At 36.8% G+C, this 19,643-nt stretch overlaps 1 protein-coding gene across 1 annotated transcript in view; it reads right to left on the reverse strand.

The window, feature by feature from the left end:
- Nucleotides 1-257: 257 nt before the first annotated feature.
- Nucleotides 258-19,643, reverse strand: part of NR2C1 (nuclear receptor subfamily 2 group C member 1) — a gene marked incomplete at both ends in the record, with an annotated part of 36,686 nt that continues 17,300 nt past the window's right edge. The window contains 9 exons of the mRNA XM_081999531.1: nucleotides 258-432; nucleotides 975-1,080; nucleotides 3,982-4,119; nucleotides 6,093-6,232; nucleotides 9,181-9,302; nucleotides 11,402-11,564; nucleotides 16,287-16,471; nucleotides 17,790-17,880; nucleotides 17,982-18,129. Coding sequence (XP_081855657.1) covers nucleotides 258-432; nucleotides 975-1,080; nucleotides 3,982-4,119; nucleotides 6,093-6,232; nucleotides 9,181-9,302; nucleotides 11,402-11,564; nucleotides 16,287-16,471; nucleotides 17,790-17,880; nucleotides 17,982-18,129 — 1,268 coding nt within the window. The remainder of the gene's footprint in view (nucleotides 433-974; nucleotides 1,081-3,981; nucleotides 4,120-6,092; nucleotides 6,233-9,180; nucleotides 9,303-11,401; nucleotides 11,565-16,286; nucleotides 16,472-17,789; nucleotides 17,881-17,981; nucleotides 18,130-19,643) is intronic.

A 19,643-nucleotide genomic window follows, 5' to 3' on the forward strand; every position in this document is an offset into this window, starting at 1 on the left:
TACAAAAATAGGATGGACAATTCTTGACTTTCTTCAGATATCAAGTTAATTTACAAGTCCTTGAAGATCAGATGAAAAATAAGAAGTGATCCTATATTCCTTAATACACTCCACCATGTTTCCCAAGTGTACTGGAAAGGAGGAATATTAGCCTTCTTTGGAAAGGTGCATGGGAAGGCTTATTGCCATCTCTTGGAGACAGGGTATGCATTTACAACACCATGACTGCCATGGTACGGAATCCTTGACGACTACTTTTATACGGCATGACCAATTATCTGAGAGTTGTAGTCCGCTGTCTCCATTCGCAGAATATATGGGATGATGCTATCGATCTGAACATTTCCAATTAGTCCGGCAAAGAACAGCTCTTCAGTGATGGCAGCACTCATCAGCCTAAGAGCAGGCAATCGCAGAAGAAGTCTGGACAGTCTGGAAAGTAAGTTTGGTAAAAAGTGTTAGTTGTGGTCACAGGTTTTGGTGTTATTCACAACCATGTTATCAGTAAGAGAAGAGAAGAAATTAACAATGGACAATACTGGTCAAAATTCACTATATCTAGTTCATGAAACGCTTAAATATTTAAATCAATAGAGTATTAAATTCATGTTCAGTCATGTCTTCAACAGCACAAAAAAATGTGAATATGCCTGTCAATTACATAGACTGTATAATGTTTGGACTTAGACTAAATGAGGAAATATTCCAAGTAGGTCCAATTCAAAATGAAAACATTAAAAAATAATTTTATTTCCAATATTTCATGTTGGAAATCAATAATGAATGAGTAGATAAATAATACTTATAATACATTTGAGTACACGCGTAATATCTGAAGTGCTCTGAAGGTAATTTGTTACCTTTAAGGAGGTAAAAAGAAAAAGTACATATTTTTTACAAGAAATACTGTTCAAATCAGTATCACCGATGCCCTGAAAGCAGAATCAATCAAGTAAGCATGTAAGTTTACAGACCTGTAAGTATCATCCGGATATGCTTTTGTTACATAGTCTTGGAACTCCATGTAAGCCTTTTCTTGAAATTTCTCAATCTGTACCACATTTTCTAGACCTGGGTGATCTGAAAAAAACACTCTGCATTTTTATACCTGTTCTATGTAAGATGCACTAAAATCCATACAGATCATCTAATTGTAAGCATACTGAAATAATTATTTGGTACCTGAAGCAAGTTCACAGTTTTAGTGGAGGACACTGCTTTACCTCCTTACATTCCTTTTCCTCTATGTTTATGTATTTCTAGAAAAACTAAGCAAAACAACCGTTTTGAAGAGTTCAAATAAAAACAGTGCTTGCAATGTTTACATCAATCTTTATGATACCGCTCTGTTCTCTGTGTAGCAGAACAACAGCATCATTTCAATACACTGACATTTATTGCAGTATGGTATGCACAAATAGCATTTGGGTGGGAAGTGAAGGACAAAATTAAGATCAGTGGAAAAAGCAGGATAAAAGGCTATGAACCATTTGTTTCCTAAAAACTGTACAAGACAGTTCAGGAAACAGATAATTCTTTTTCAACCATTTGGTGTAAAATTTTTAAATGTGCTAAACATAATTTTAGCAGTGATTTCAACACTTGAAATCTAAATCTTGCTAAAATGAAAGGCTATTAACCTAACTGCCAAGTCATATTTGGAAATTATATCCGGTAATTCTGAACACTTTACATGGTCTGTAATTCTTATTATCTATCTTAATGTAAATATTTTACTGTCATAATAGCATGAAAAATCATGTAGATTTTATTTTTCAGGAATGGGATCATAAATGAGCTGCCAAATGATACCAGATAAAAGATTATTTCTAACAGTCACTCCTCCTCTCCAAATATATGGCCTTCTGTCAACAAAACCAGGAGTTTTTGATCTAGCTCTGCAGACATAGAAGATTTCAGAGCAATTTAGCAATTAAGTGATGCATTGGACTCCCCTGAACACATAACTTCACAGAGGAATATTTTGTCCTATATAGTAAATTCAGTCATTCTGAAAGCATGATTTCAAATTTATGCAGAGGACAAGAGATTAACAACTTCGTAAAGAAGCAACACATTTTGAAGAGTTGGCATTGACATGCAATATGCATTGCTTCATGATGATGCTTTCAGAGCAATGTCAGAAACACAGCTAGAAGTCAACTTCCGAAACAGCAGTTTGAAGACCACTGCTAGTACACTAGTAGCCATTTATAATGATGCAAAGTCTTGTAGGCACTCCTTTTACATTTATCTCCTTGCCTGAGGCTGTCTTGTGATAAAGACAGACTCTGCTGCATCTGCAGCCCAGCCCCATCCTGTAGCACAACAGTAAAATCCTCAAAATTGTAATTCCTGGCCTGTGAATCATTGCCAGAACATCCCTCTGTTCAAGGTACTGAACATGACTTTCAGGTATACGAAGATTTTGTTATATGGCTCATAGGATGAAGATTATTGAGAACACATTGCCATTAAAGCAGCTACACATCATTAGGAATGTGATCCTGAAAGCATGTGAGCTAAAGAAAATTCATCTCAGTCGTGTGACTGGATGTAGTCTTTTCCCACGATATTTCTTCTTCTACCTTTTTTGTTGTCAAATCTAATCAGAAGGAAACAAATTAACTTCAGACTAAACAAATAAGTAAATATTGCTTTGCAAGTGTAAGGTTCCTATAAATATATTTTCTGGTGTCAAACAGGACCAATTACTTCAGATAGGCCAACAGATTCTGTCATAAATCCTAGCAGACACTGTGCTAGAAAAACAGGCTTGAGGTATACTTCCATAATTTTGTTTCTTTCCTGGAGCAATCTGTACCAGTTCCAAGTATGGGAATGCCAAGAAAGGACTATTTTGGGGTAAGGAACACTTAAAGGAGAATTACATCTCCTGCAAGCATTATCTACTAAAATTAAACAGGCAAACACCCTCCCACTCTCCACGTAAAGAAAGTCTCTGCCTCTTCTGAAATGGTGAGAAGTCCAAGCAACTCTTCAGTCCTCAGCGGAAAAGAAAAATTGCAAACATTTTCAAGCTTTCTTAATATTGCAATTAATCTCATGGTTTAAGTACAAAAAGTACCCGAGGTTTATACGTTTTTCTTTTATCAAAAGATTTGGTTTTGGTTTTATATTAAATCCCTAAATTCTGAATGACGAGTCCAAGATGTGCAGTATATTGATATATCTGAACGCCTTTAGTGAAAAGTTAACTCTACAATTTTCAAATAAAATTATTTTTCTAATTTTCTATAGTCCAGGCATATGTGTTACATAATCTAACTACTCAGCCACTATCTATCATAACCAGAGGACTCTTCTTTCTCTGTGTTAGACTAATCTCCCAGAAGGAAAAAATAATCATTATTTTATTTTATCTTCACTGTCTAATTTATGTCCATTAACATTACTTGGAATACATTAGGCAAATACTGTTCAGAAGACAGAAATATTAATAGAAGGGAATGTTTGTGGTGTTCATTCACCAGAAATGCTATATGTAATCTTTATTTTCAAAATACCTATGTGAAGTGAGGTGATATGTTTCTGTAATTTTGCATGTGAGAATCGATGCCCAGAGAGAGTTTTTCATACATTAAAAACCCAACTTCAATCCATCTCAGCTGGATGTGCAAGAGCAACGCTTCTGAAGATTAAACTGCAGGTCCTCAGAAAAACATACACCAGAAAGGAGGCACAGAATTAAAAACAATAAATAAATAAAAATTTAAAAAACCACCCCTCTATCAACGGCAGAGGCAAGAGTAAAACTTGAAGTCCCCAAAGCAGCATTCAACTATTTACATTAAAAGATTAACCCTCCTCTTCCTACAGTCCTCATTACACACCTTCCAAGATGCCTCAACAAGTGAGGCAGTAATTCTACAGGTGATAGTAACTGCATATAATGAAACAGGCAGAAGTTACATGGCAAAAAATAGCATAGATTAAAGTTTTACATTTGGAATTACATACCGGGACTGAAGAGGACGATTGCTTTCAAGTATGCATATTCATAACCATCTAGGCAGAGCTTAACCATGCTGTTGCAGAACTCTTGCAATTTGAAGATATGCTCCATTACAAGTTTTCCTCTGTCAGTTGGCAGCTTATCTAAGTCAACACACACATAAAATATAAACCCACCAAGTCAATACACATGCGAAAAATGTAGCCACAGTGGATTTTTAAAAATAATGATTTATATTAGATTCTAACAGTGGGAAATCTATGCCATCTATAAGCTCACATGCTGAGGTCTGAATAATCTTCACACCAACAATTATGGACTACAACAATGTTTTTTTTCCCCCCTCACACTGTACAATTAGGTCTCTTCCTGCCACTAAAACTTCCAGTAATCAGGGGTGGACTAGAGCTTGAAATGATCAAGGAAGGGAAAGACTACTTGTAAGTAAAGAAAACACAGCGACTGCAGGTCTGTGCTCACTGGCTAAGCGTCAGGTGCCATGAGGTAGGTTAGTGTACAGTTTCATGGGTTGTTGTAGTCAGTCAAAGACCGTGCCACTGCTGAAAAAGAAGGTGCACTACACATCTTTCCTGATTTGCATCTACGGGAATGTGGTTGGCGCAGAATTGTTCCTTTTGGGTCAGCAATACCTAAGCAGCCTGAAAATCCCATTCTCTCCATGATCCATCAAACTAGGGTCCCTGGGCCACACAAACTTGTTATCTCTTGGAGTTGCTTCAGCTAGCATGCTACACAACTGGAAGACATTGGTTATAAATATCTGATTTTTACATTCAAACTGAATTCCCAAATTAAATGGCAAAAATATGTACTTGTAGTAGTGATAAAACCATTATTAATTACTACAATATCCTTTTTGGTGAACATGCTTAAAAATGATGTAGACCAAATTAAGTTCCCAAATTCCATTTGTATCCCTCCTAAAGACATACACAGAATTGTTACTATGTTTAGGTGGTCCATTACATTTAGTCGTTTAATCAATTTGTTAAAACAATGTATTTATTTTTATAATTAAAATTATAAACTACTGTTTTTTATAGGAGGATCTTGAGGATATTTTAAAATAATGAAAACCCCTCAGAAATAATTCTTTAATTCCTTCATCATAAAAGGAGAGGAAAAATTTACAGTCTGGTGGGCTGTTTTTCTACAGCTTACCAATCTTTTTTTGTGTAGCATTAACGACAGTGAATTTTCATCCACATTACAGCAAATAACCCTAAAATCTTGTTAAACCTGAAAATGCTAAGATTTTTGTATGTGCATCTACCTTATTAAAATGTGTTAAGACTATGAACAGATGAAGACTATACTATTTTTGATTGGTTAGCTTTTAGAGCTGAAAACCTTGTAAGCATTCACAAGCACATAAATGTTAGCTAAAGACTCCCCTACCACTCAGAAGAACATTTTCTTCACTGCAGATGAAAGAGGAGGCCAGCTGACATCTCTTTCATTTGAATGAAAAACACACAAAAGATGCAGGACGTAGGATTGAGAAAGGAAGTATACTTAGTGAAGATCTGTTGAAGACTTGCATGTAGTCTAAAACTAGTATACAGAAGTCAACAAGCCAAGTTATGTAAAGGAAGTGTATCACCAAGTTGGCATTCAGCTTCTTTGTCTCACAGGTATGAACAGTAAGGACAGGTGGGTCATTCTTTACTTTATATCTTTGATACAGAGGAATCATATTCACAGTACACTTGTGTTAACATTGATGCTGCCTGAAATATTACTAATTTGAGCTGACGTATACTAACAGAACAGCAGAACACTATTAGACATTACACAGACACACAATTAAAAAAAAAGTGAATGCTAACCTATATTAGAAAGACGGGTAATTTTTTTTTTTTTTTTTTAATTTGGAGGAAGTATTAGCATAGCTGACTTTTGCAAAATTGCTAAAAAATTCCATCTTGTGAACTGTATTTTCTAGTATTATTTTGTTTCAATACTAACGGCTAAACTCTACAAACAGTAAATTTTCATTAACTGAAAGATAATTTAAAAACTTCCACACAGTTCAAAACTTAAAAAACAGGAAGTAATTGCCCAAGTCTGGCAATGCGCACAGTATACACCTTACCTTGCTGTAAACTGCCATGAAGGTGATTAACAAATGCAGTTAGTATAGTTGCCACATTCATAACTTGTGAACATTGTGCAAGACCAAGCGTAAAAAGTTCGTTCCAGCAGGCTTTTACTAATGATATGCTGTTATCCTGTCTATTAAAAAGGAAATAATTTCACTTAATAAAACCAGCCATTTGCATTCACAGAGTTTAATTTGAAGAACAATTCATGAAACTTTCACCTAATTCAACCGTTGCAACTAGTACCAAAATGAAGCCTTGCATCAAAAGAATTTTTATTTGCATGCTAGGATTAAAATACCTGTTTTAGAGTGACATTTGTAAAGAAGTAATTTTTGTTTTAATGATCTAAAAGAAAATAGGTCTCTATCACAAAAGCAAGCTGAAGTTAATCACAACTGTCTAGGCGTATTCCATCATGCTAGTTTTCTTAGGATTTACACTAATTTTTGTGTAACATTTACATGCATGGATAAAAAAAGTTTGCATTACTCCTGTATTGTGAATGTAGAATAGACTCAAAGGTCTATTTTTTTTTTCTTGAAATCTGGCAGGTTGGTATAATTTCTTAATTAAAAGTACACGTGAAATTGAACATGTGAGATCAAGTTCCTGATCTTCCCGACAGCTATTGTCTGTATCCTCTTCATGTTTGGAATCAGGATTGAAATACAGACTTTGAAGTATAAATTGAAGTCATGAGGATTTGTCTGCTGGAAGAATTAGTCCTTAAATTAAGTTTCATGTGTAATCAATTTTTTTTTCAAATGCTGAAGCTTAAAATTAGGTGTATCAATCCATATTCAGGCACTTCCGTATTAGTAACCTAACTTTCAGTATGGCCAAGCATCTCTAACTCATAGAACTTAACAAGAGCTCAGTACCTTTAAAAGGAAATCCTACCAGTGAGGAGTCAAATTCAGGTACCATGTTTCAGTTTTAGACAGTAAATATAAATAATGGAAAGTTAAAAGAAGCACAAGACCTATCAAGAAAAGCATATTAAAGCTAGGATTTCAACTACAAAAATATAAGGGAATGGATTTTTCAAGAATGCTGATGAAATCTTCAAGAACATTTCTGATAATTTACTGCAATACTAATATGCCAAATGACAGATTAACTTAAGACTTGTCCTGTAATAGATTACAGAGAGCTTACCTAGGGCACTATTTTTTACTATGATCTGGTTCTTCTTATGGTAGACATGCAGCTTCTACATGTATTTGCCACAGCCCCATTCATCTCCTGTCAAAGGGACTATGCTGAGTAACAGTGAAAATAGGGTGTACTTGCTACGCAGCTGGTAGGCGTGTGGATAAATGTATCACCTAGAGCAACTTTACGGCTGATCAAACTTCAGGAGCCTCAAAAAACTAAGAGGCTGTTACCAGCTTGATGAATGTTTCAGTAGGAATTTCTCTTGCCTACAAAGATCCTTGTGCAGGAAGATGAGCTAAGCAATAACTTGGTATCATTAACTAAATCAGTATGCCAGAGCCATACTGAGACTAAGGAAAACATTGCCTGAGGATGGAACCACCTGGATAGAATTATCTATCTTCCTTACAAAACCATTACTACAGTTTTGTTTTGGCTTGTGAACTCTCCTCAATTACTAATACCATGACTCTCTCTTCATTTTAGAAGTGAAAGGAGTCACCCTTCTAAAAGTCAAAATTATAATACATAATGTGCTCAAACTGAAAAAGCTACATTAATTTCAAATAAATCTCCACCTGAAAAAAAAGTTAGTATTTTAAGCTCTTCAAAAGGAAAAGTGTATATTTATGTTAAATGGTGTTTAAATATACTGTTGCCCATCCCATGATCTTGACTGGGACTGTAAATGCTACCACAGGTGAATATTAACACTATTAAGACAGGCTACTCCTCCACTTTTTCATTCAAACAGAAAAATACCTTGGGAAGTAACATATTAAAAAAAAAAAGCAGATTTTCTACAAGCATTTCTTGTTAAATCTTTTTGGAGAGACAGGTCTTCTATACAACATTTTATTTTTAAAAAGCAATTCCTATTTGTTGTTATAACACTATTTTGCAGTGTCTCTCTGTTACAAATACCTTTTAAAAAAGGATAATGATATAACGTACTTGTTATTTTGCTATGTATTTTGAAATTCTGCAGGGAAACAAATGTAGAATCATTTGGCTTACACATCTGAGTAAACAGAAACAGTAATCACAGATCATCCTGCTTTTGACAGCCTTCCTGGAAAAGGGGACAATCCATCACTTCAAAAAGGAATTATCTTTGCTGCCACAGTCATACACTATTTTGATATTTAATTAAAGAAACACAATGCAGATAAAAACAGACAAACATGATTTATACTCCATCTGTGTCAGAGACAATACAGTATCTTTATTTGTTTGATGTGTCTTCATAAAATTACTTCTGAAAATAACATAAATCACTTTTCCCCATGCTGTTTTGAGATGTTTCCTCATGATGACTGGTGATGTACTTCTACATTTAGTTTAAGAATTTTACGTGATACACTGAATTCTGCAGGAAAAGCAGGATATTACACAAACTGTAGAATAGTATGAATTACTTTTTGGTTACAGCAACTATTTGTTCTTGGAAGACCCCCTGAAATGAAACAACTTTGTCCTGAATGCTTGCTGAATCTAGCTAACCACTTTCTTCATATAGGTTATTAAAGGCAAAATTATTACTACTAATTCACCTAATTTGGGGATCCAGAGAGGAAATGCTTTGTGGTGACTGAGTGATAAGCATCTGAGTTCGGGATGTAGCTATTAAAAATGACAGAAGTCCTATTTACTAAAAATTTATTAAAGAAGTAGCATTGTGCAGGCTTGATTGTTATAAATCTACTCCTTTTTTCCTTCAAACCCCAACTAAAGTACCTGAATTGGACTGAAATTGGGAGTAGTTCTGATTCAGAAAATTTATCTCCACAATGAAGATCTATAAAACAGTTTTAGTAAGTAGATTTATATGTTTAAATGTCCCTGAAGAAGACAGTGAAAAATAAAAAATTAGTAAGTGTGTATTCGTAACATGAGTGAATAGAGTAACCGAACACTTACCCTAAAGCTTGGAAAGATGGAATGGAACGTGCCCAGTGCATGGACAAGAAAAGCAACCTGGAGGCAGACTCGCAGATATAGTGAACATTAAGATACTCAGGCATAGGAGAAGGCATGGTGAGCTGGCAACCAGAAAAAAAGAAAAAACAAACAAACAAACAAAAAACCAAAAAACCAACCAAAAACAGTGCAAGTCAGTAATTTTACTTTCTTCATTAAAAAACATGGTAAGAAAAAAAAATTTGAGCTTTCACTTTTAAGTAAGGAAGTAAAATTGTTTTTTAAATAAACATGAGATAATCCTGAAACAAAATTAAATGACTGCTGCCTTCATTTTTAGCCACACTGTTATACCCTGTAATAACTACAAACCAACAAAAAAGGCAAAAAATTTGAATCTTTATCTTAGATAAATATTCATGTCTGGGACACCTGGAGATGGAAAATCTCAAATAAAACTCAACTTTTGAGACACTCTTACAGAATAAGTCTGAGAAGAATTATTGTAACTAGAATGAAGTTGCTTACATTTACATATAGATAAATACATAAAAACTACAAACACAGAGGCATTATTACTTTCTAAAGCTTCCCCACAGGAGTCGAATAAGTGGCCTGAAAAAATTAGAGGAGTTACCACAATTCCCAGGGAGAGTGTGTGTGTGTGAATTCTATTTCACAAAACATCTTTTTTTGTGCTTTTAATTAATACTTTACAAATAAATACATAAAAAGTATTTTGCTATGTGAGCAAAATACCTAAGATACAGCTGCCCCCAAGACCTAAAAATATAATCAATATACATCAGAAAGGACCAGCTCTACCTTTCTCAAAACCTGCCTCCAGGTTTTTACATGAGTAAAATCAGTGGCGTTACCTGCATATGTGAAGAAAGTGGGATTCAACCCAAAACTGCTAAATATAGTGTTGTAGTTTTACCTTCAGAAATTAATACTTCTTAATATAATGGCTTGGCTAACACAATTAAAAAAAGACAACCTGACATTTGCATTAGAGAGAGGTTTATTTGAGTGACAAAACGTGCTGATGGGAAGGTGTCATGGTTTAACCCAGCTGGTAACTAAGCACCACACACCCACCCAAGCGGGATGGAGGGAGAGAATCGGAAGGTTAAAAGTGAGAAAACACATGGGTTCAGACAAAAACAGTTTAATACTTTAAATTTAAAAAAGGTAATGAAAAGGAAAATAAGAAAAAAAAATAACAGAGAGAAATAAAATCCAAGACAAACAAGTGATACAAATGAAAACAATTACCACCAACTGACCGATGGCCAGCCAGTCCCCAAGCAGCGGCCCCCCACCTACCTCCCCTCCAGTTTTATTGCTGAGCATGACATCATGTGGTATGGAATATCCCTTAGGTCAGTTGGGGTCAGCTGTCCCAGCTGTGCCCCCTCCCAACTTCTTGTGCACCCCCAGCCTACTTACTGGTGAGGAGGTGTAAGAAGCAGAAAAGACCTTGACTTTGTGTAAGCACTGCTCAGCAATAGCGAAAACATCTCTATATTATCAGCACAAATCCAAAACATAGCCCCATACAAGCTACTATGAGGAAAATTAACTCCACTGCAGCCAAAGCCAGCACAGAGGGACAAAGTTTAATAAAACGCCTGGTACTGAAGAAGTTCTCAGATAAGCAAGCTTTTTGATTTGTCCATGAGTAATAATAAGATGGATAAAATGGATAGAAGAATTTCTGCAGGCTTGTAAAATGAGAAATAAAGCCAGAAAATATACGGCTCACTGAAAAAGACATTGTATTTTCCCGTAATGATTAAACTAATACCATACTAAAATAGAGTATATACAGGAGAAACTGACAAATACATGTAAGAGCCTCAAAATCCAGTTGCAGATTGCATCAGATCCACCTGTTAACAAGTGAATGTGGATGCTGACTCTCTGCTTTGTGTGACTCTCGTCTGTGTAAATCCTTTTGCATGGATTACCTGTTATTTTTAAGGTAAGAAGCTATAAACTGAACAGGGCAGCTAAACCACTGGAGAGAGCTGTACAATTTCACGAACAAATAGTTAATCAGTGAACAAAAGCGGTGCATTCATCAGAAACGAATGCCAATATCTGAACAAATAGTTACTCTTCTAAGAAATAGAAAATGAGATTTAATCAGATCATTATTATATGCTACTGTGTTAAAATGGCTATAAATAGTCACCAGTAAAAAAATATTAAATACCCTGAATGCTACATGTGCATCACTGAGCAGTGGCCCCTCTATTTCAACGATATTCATGCTTGTTTCTCCACCAATCAGCTGTACACTGGTTTCAATACTTTCAGAGTTCTGGCACGCGGCACTCTCTCCTGGATTTAATGCTTTTGCAAGAGTATCAAATGCCCTGTAAGATCACAACAAACAAACAAACAAAAATAAAATAACATTTTAGAGACTGTTGCAATTTAGAAGGAACGTGTACATGTCTGAAACCTGTATTTAGGTATCTGTTTCAAAGAACCAGATTTGGAAAATAGAAGTCAGTAGCATGCTTTTTCTGCCACTCCACCAAACAAATTCCCTTGAAAACTCCAACTTACAGAGGCTCTGGAACAAAAATTAGCAGCAGATTCTGTTCACACTAGTTGCCAACAAATTCACAGTTTTGACATATTGATTGTGCTGCTGAATCACAGTTTGCCTTTCAAGATCTCTTTAGTGATGCTTACTGAGAATGCTGGCATGAGCGTTTTGAGCAGATGATCATCAGACTGCTGTTAAAGCAACTTAATGCACGTGTAAATTTTACAGACTTTTGCTGCTGTGAAGCACAAACAGAACAAGGGGTTGTTTTTTTTTAAGTAATGAGCTGTGGTTAGATTATTCAACTTAATTTGCAAAGACTGTTCTGAAATATGTAAGAGAAAGTACTCATGTTTTCAATACCATCCTTAGTATTCTTTGGTGTGGGGCAGTGACTCCTGTGAAGACCAAGTCACATGCACAAACCTTACAGGGGAGATACTAGGAAGAGCACAGATATATTATTCATTATTTTGCTGCTTGGTAACAGATCCACTGTTTTTTGGTGCCTGAATACACCTGAGAACCAAACCTGATATATCTTCAATGAAAAATAAACAGATTTGATCACTGTCTACAGACAGATGACATATCCTGAGAACAGTATCATTTGTATACAGCTGTGTGAAAAACTTTGCACAAAGACCTGAAAACTTTACAAAAGGTGATTAACAGCATGTATGTAGAACTGATTCTCAATTTAGAGAGACATATTTATTACCACAGAAGCTAAAATCACTGATTTAATGCCAAAGCCTGGAGCAGAATTTTGCCTTCTCTTCCCCCACACTCCCTAGCTATCTAAATTCATTAACATGTTAAAAAAATCTAAATGTTTACTATGTTTGACATAACCATTTACAACCAAATGAAACATCACAATAAAAGAACTGCTGACACTGCCTCAGGCTTGAGATGGTGAATGAACTAGTTTTTGGTCCTACACTAGCCTGCATACCTTGATGTGTACACAATGAGGGTGACTGAGGCACGCACAAGTGTACCAAACAGTTTTAAGTGGACTACACAGATACAGGTGGGATGTTTTCTGTCTCTGGTATATGTAAAGTAGGCATAAAGGGAATGCATTCATGGATAAGCTCTAGAAGTTCTATTGTTGGACTCCTGCTAGGAGATCTGAATTTCAGGTCCTGCATGGCTCACTCTTGGCAGCCATAGGTAGAACAGGCAAACCCAGCAGCTCAGTGGCAACTGCTGCTTAGGAAAAATAGGATCTCTGCAGGCCTCTTCATGTAACACAGACAGAAATGTAAGACAGAATCATATAATCCTTGGGTTGGAAGGGACCTTTAAAGATCATCTAGTCCAAATCCCCTGCAATAAGCAGGGACATCTTCAACTAGATCAGGTTGCTCAGAGTCCCTTCCAACCTGACCTTGAATGTTTCCAAGGATGGAGCATCTACCACCTCTCTGGGCAACCTGTGCCAGTATTTCACCAGCCTCATTGTGAAAAATTTCTTCCTTATATTTAGTCTAAATCTACCCTCTTTTAGTTTAAAACCATTACCCCTTGTCCTATCGCTACAGGCCCTGCTAAAAAGTCTGTCCCCATCTTTCTTGTGGGACAAGAGAGGAACAAGATCTCTCCTTTCCCCAAGAGGTAAATGTCATATGCATCTGCCATGATCCTGTGTTTATTTTAGTATAGGCTGAAGGGTCCATTTTAAATAAGATGGGCAGGTGCACTAGTAAACCATGTCTGCCATTCCAACTTATTCTTGAATGTTTTGCTTTCAAAGAAATCCTCTCCCTCCTATCGCGTAAACTGGCAGTAGCAAGCCAAGAGAAGTCAATAGAAGCGTTGCTTCCTCACAGCTCAGCACTATGGGTCCTTTTCATACGTGAAGTCCGAACATGAGCAACGATTACAAGGTAAAACACCAAGGAAAAGAGAATCTAGAACAAACCTTGCCTGGCAGCTATGAAAACCTAGCCCACAAAGTGAGAAAAAAAGGTATAATCAACATTGAAGTACATGGTATTGATATTCTTTGCTAGTAACAGCTGTGATTCTCTTTTCATCGAGCCCAGTCACTAACAGTTATATAGGACTGCTGATAAACTGTAAAAAATGGACATAGATAATGACACCATTACAGGACAAGGCATATAACATTACAATATAAAAGCAGTGGAATGCTAGCAGCAAGTTGTACACTAAATTTCTGTCAGCAAAAGTGAAAGTTTAACTACTGTAGCTGCAAGCAATGGAATATTAGAAAACACATGAAAAACACGGATAAAACTTGCTTCCTGAAATACGTTTTTAAACTCCTTTCCTTTAATAAACACCTGTGTCTGTTAGATCAAGGTGACATGGGCCCTGGCAAGAAAATCAAAAGATTTAGATAAAAATTTTAGTTTCTGCTTGGGTAACAACTTTCCTTTCAAAGAAGTATTTAATGGAATTAAGCTGAGCATTAAGCTCATTAAGCTGAGCATTAAGCATTAAGTAAGAGCTCTTTCAAGCTCTCTGGTTGAAAGAACTTGGTGCCTTGTCATAGTCAGAAGGACACAGGAAAGGCCCAAATCAGCACCTATATAAAGCCACATTTTCTTTCTAAGCAGCATATAAAGAAAGGAGCAGAACAAACGCATTCTGCTTGCAATTATACAAAGCAGCAGAGCGTATAGGGGAAATAATGTATTTCAGTCAGTACAAACTACTTCATTATATGTCAATCTCCTTTTTTCCTCGGTGGTTTTACTCCACGTACACATTTTCAAAACAGCATGTACAACGTAGATGCTGTGTAAAGGAATATTGCTGGGACAGCTCTCAGAAGCTTGCATGAGATGACAACCAACAAAGAGTAAGATTGTGACTGATGGAATACCTGAGCCCATACTACACAGACTATCTTACACATACGCTCACCAAAATGACTCAGTTAAAACCAGTGCAAGACACATGTTTGTAAGATATTCAAGGCCCATGGAGGACAGGGAGGTGATTCCAGACAGTCAGCATGGCTTCACCAAGGGCAAATCCTGCCTGACCAACCTAGTGGCCTTCTGTGATGGAATGACCACATCAGTGGACAAGGGAAGAGCTACTGATGTTGTCTAACTGGACTTCTGTAAGGTCTTTGACATGGTCCCGCACAACATCCTTCTCTAAATTGGAGAGATACGGATTTGATGGGTGGATGAGGAATTGGTTAGATGGTTGCATCCAGAGGGTACTGGTCAATGGTTCAATGTCCAGATGGAGGTCGGTGATGAGTGGTGTCCCTCAGGCATCTGTACAGGGACCAGTACTCTTTCATATCTTTATCAGTGACACAGGCAGTGGAATCGAGCAAGTTTGCAGATGACACCAAGCTGAGTGGTACATCTGACATGCCTGAGGGACAGCATGCCATCCAGAGGGATCTGGACAAGCTCAAGGAATGGGCCTGTGTGAACCTCATGAGGTTCAACAAGGCCAAGGGCAGGGTCCTGCACCTACGTCAGGGCAACCCCTGGTATCAACACAGGCTGGGGGATGAAGGGATCAAGAGCAGCCCTGCCAAGAAGGACTTAGGGATACTGGTGGATGAAAAGCTGGACACGAGGCGGCAATGTGTACTCCCAGCCCAGAAGGCCAATCACATCCTGGGCTGCATCCAAAGCAGCGTGGCCAGCAGGTCGAGGGAGGTGATTCTTCCTTTCTACTCCGCTCGGGTGAGATGCCATCTGAAGTACTGCATCCAGCTCTGGAGCCCTCAGCACAGGAGAGACGCAGAACTGTTGCAGAGGGTCCAGAGGAAGGCCACAAAAGTGATCAGAGGGATGTAACACCTTTCCTGTGAGGACAGGCTGAGAGAATTGGGGTTATTCAGCCTGGAGAAGAGAAGGCTCCGGGGAGACCTTATTGCAGCCTCCCAGTACTTAAAGCGGGCTTATAAGAAAGATGGGGACAGACTTTTTAGCAGGGCCTGTAGCGATAGGACAAAGGGTTCTAAACTCAAAGAGGGCAGATTCAGACTAGATATAGGAAGAAAGGAAACATTCAAGGTCAGGCTGGAGTGGGATCTGAGCAACCTGATCTAGTTGAAGATGTCCCTGCTCATTGCAGGGGATTTGGACTAGATGACCTTTAAAGGTCCCTTCCAACCCAAACCATTCTATGATCCTATGACATTCAGTGACTGTATTTGTAATGATCGTGAGAATTCTGTGAGTTTTCCTGTGTAAAAAGAAAATGTTTTTCAAGCTTTTAAGGAGATGAATAGTTACAGGCATTGAACTACTTACACAGGCGAGATCTCTACGAAACAGTTTTCTAGGATGATACAAAGTACTTAGACTATAGTACAAGACCTAAGACATGTTAAGAACACCAAAAGTAAGAAAATCAGTTGTGAGTTTTACCTTGAAATTCATTTCAAGAACAAACAACTGAAAGTATTTCTCAAATAGCATTTCCTTATGATTTCTCTTGGAAGAATCTTACAAGATTTCTCTTCTGCATGAGCTCAGGCTGTTATTTTTAATGCAGTTAAATTACCTATATTTTCAAGTGTAACATGCCTTACCTTGTAACATCACTGCTAGCTTGTTCTTCTTGCTGGAGTTCAGATAGTGATGCATCTCCATTACTTAAACTCTCAATCATAGATAGCTCTGTACTGCTTTGTGACATGTCTTTGCATTTGCTGAGATTTGCTAATGAAGTCACCACGTTTGCCAGTGTACTTAAATCTCCCTGACATGCTTCAACCTAAAGGAAAAGTAGAGGTTTTAATTCCTTTATACTGGCAGCAGTTAACTTGCAGTAGAAGAATCTTAACTTTTACATAAATGAAGAATTGAGTGTGTGAATAGACCTGTAAGAAAATTATTGTTTTCAGTAAATGGGTAATCATAACGCAGCAATTAGACACTGTACTGCCTCTAAAATATGAAATATTTAGACATTTACTTTTACAAGTAATAGCTATCTATTTCTTTCAGGAAGAATGTTACAGATGGTAAGCAAGTGTAGAAAGAGAATTTATCATCTCCACTCACTAGTCAGTCACCAGGACTGTAAGACTGCACTAGATTGTATTTTTAGCATCTTCCTTCCTTCCTCATATGAGTCAGTAGTAATAAGAGTAGGAGAATGTTTGAGAAGAAGGAATGGATAAAAAGTCACGTTTAAAAGCAAGCAGAAAAAGAATTCTGTTGCAGTCTTTTTGGTTTTTATGTCTTTCTTTAACTGCAAGGGACCAAGGTGCTTCAGTAGTGAACAGCAAATCAGAGGCAATAAGACATGTTTCCCACTCTGGCCCACAAAAGAAAAATAATAAGGAAAGTGCATGATTACGGACAAGTATGCTGCTGCTGCTAACATCAGCATGCTACATGTCATTTAGTTCGTGTTGTCATACTTTACAGACAAAGCAAGAAAAATGAAATGGAATAAACAACTTTTGATGGGGCCATGTGCAGGCAAAGCAAGCAAGGCAAAATGTGTGAAAACGGTATGAGGTATTTTAATATCAGCTAGAAAAGTACAAAAGCTTCCTACTGTGCATGTGTAGGGAAGTTACCACATAGCTTTAGTGGATCAGTAAGTGTAACAAAATGAAAACAAAAGGAAAACTAGCTCAGAAACAAGTTTGTTGCCGAGATAGCTCTTATTAGCAGTGCAAAAAAATTAGTGATTCGGGGGGAAAAAAAACCTAACAGTATTTATGAAATGCACTGTGATAGTGCCATGTGAGGTTCTGCAAACACTTCACCCTATTGTTACAGAAGAAATATCCAACTGTCAGGATTTCCCTATACAAAGAAAAATAATGCAGCCCTTAAAGCTCTCTCAAAATGTGGAGGAAGGCATTTACTATGTAGAGTTTTTAGCATTTTTGCTATGCAAGGCTAAAAGCATTCTTGTGAAGAGAAGTCATTTGCAACACTGGCTAATGTTTTAAAGGAGTGTTTTAAAAATGAATTTAACAAAACAGAAGCACAACAAAACAGAACACCCCTGCCTCCCTGCACCCACAATTACAGCAATCAACTCTACCTAATGTATCAGTCATATCATCATATACCTTATCTGGAGTCATCAGCACAGTAGGCTCACTTTTTATTGCAGACTGATGAATGTTAACAAACATTCCTGATTCCAGCAGACCTGTTGATCTGACACAAAACAGCACACATTTTCATTTCGATTAATTCTAAAATTAATTTTTACTGTTTCAGGTAACAGAGACAGCTGCTTCTGAGCAGCATTTACATACCTTGCTGTTTCATTGTCTGTTACAAAAGTTGGAGTTGCAGCTAACGGACTACGAAGATCTTTCCGAATGTAGATCTTTTCTGTAGAAGCTGCACAGTTTGAAGATTTTTCTCTTGACACTTCAATAGGTTTCCTCTCACACTGCACAGCTAACAAAATAATATGCAACTATTAAGTCACATCCCAAATTACAGACTAATAAATAATCCTTTTTTCCCCTCTCTTTATTTAATCTGCAATTTTAATAATGATTCAGAAAATAACTAATTAAAAAAATCCCATAACCAATAACCTAACAACTTGGGTGAAAAACAACACAGCAATTTGTTCTTAATGAAATGATGTAGTAGTCAAAGTCTGACACCAAACATACAGACACTTGATTTTTCAAGTTACAATTGAAGGAGAAATCCCCTTATGGCCTATTTTGAATTTGTATCTTTAATTGGAGGCTTACGGTTTTTCCATCCTCAATTTCACTATCTCACATTCTCAGTTCATTCGTAAAGGGCTCCTAGTACCCTTTTCCATGGGTTGTGGGTCTGGGTTGAAGCCACGTAACTTTATGCACTTAAAAGAAGCTTCCCAAGTTAGGACTTTAGACAATACAGATGGAAACGGACATTCACAAAATTCAGTTCAGACCATTTAAGATCTGGGTGACATTCTGACCCACGATCACTGACTTCAGAGAAGAAGTCGATTTTAATTTGAATAGCTCAGTGAAACTAGGTAGAATGAATCTGGGCTTTAGCCTACAGATATATCACCTCGCTTTGAATGGATTAGAGAACATTAAAATGAAATTTAACAGTATTATACCCTATGAGGAACTCTCTAGCTCTACAGAATAAAGTCAAAAGAAACCAGTTTACAGTTTGGTTTTTAATTTTTAAAAGGAAAAGTTGATTTCTGGAAAAATAACGTAACGGTAACATAATACTGTTACCTTAAAAATTAATTAATAAAAGGTATTTACAAAGTACAAATCTAAAAAATATGCAGTAGGCTGTTCTTCTACAATTTTAAAGCGGTGCAAGTCATTTTATACATTGGAATTAGATCCTGAAAGAGAGTCACATACCAGGACTATACATAATTTAAAATATGCATCAATTCAGCAGCCTGATAAGGACTGGCTACTGGCTAGTAGAGCCTCTTTAATGCTTTACTGCACATAAAAACTGTTTAAGCCTATAAAGAGAATCCTGAATATTCATTATTTTGAAACACAAAGGCAAATAGGAAAAAACCTATTTTTTCTTCAATTATGCAGTTTTGGAAAATGTATAACTGAAGATAAAAATTAAAAAGCTTTCAAGTTAGTTATAGACTGTGATGCTCTTCAAATTTTTACATTGATGAGTGTCATAAAATCATCAAGTATTGACAATGCCATTAAAGCTAGTCTGTAACCTACAAATGGTGCTTTGAAAGGGTGAGAGGTGGAGGCAAGAGCCTTTTTATCTTCTTTTGCTAACCCTGTGCTCACTAGCTGGATCTGAGTTTGCTAAGAAAGGGCCAAAAGTTCTTAAAGGCAGAAATAACCCCACTGAGGGAGCTACGGTACAAGACAGTGCTGTTTTCTTTCCTCTCCCCACTCCACTGAGGAATGAGACTTCTTATCCCAGAACAATCCTCTCCTCAGCTCAGATTTCCCCCA

The sequence above is a fragment of the Phaethon aethereus genome (assembly GCF_964289735.1).
Source record: "Phaethon aethereus genome assembly, chromosome: 1".
Classification (NCBI taxonomy): domain Eukaryota; kingdom Metazoa; phylum Chordata; class Aves; order Phaethontiformes; family Phaethontidae; genus Phaethon; species Phaethon aethereus.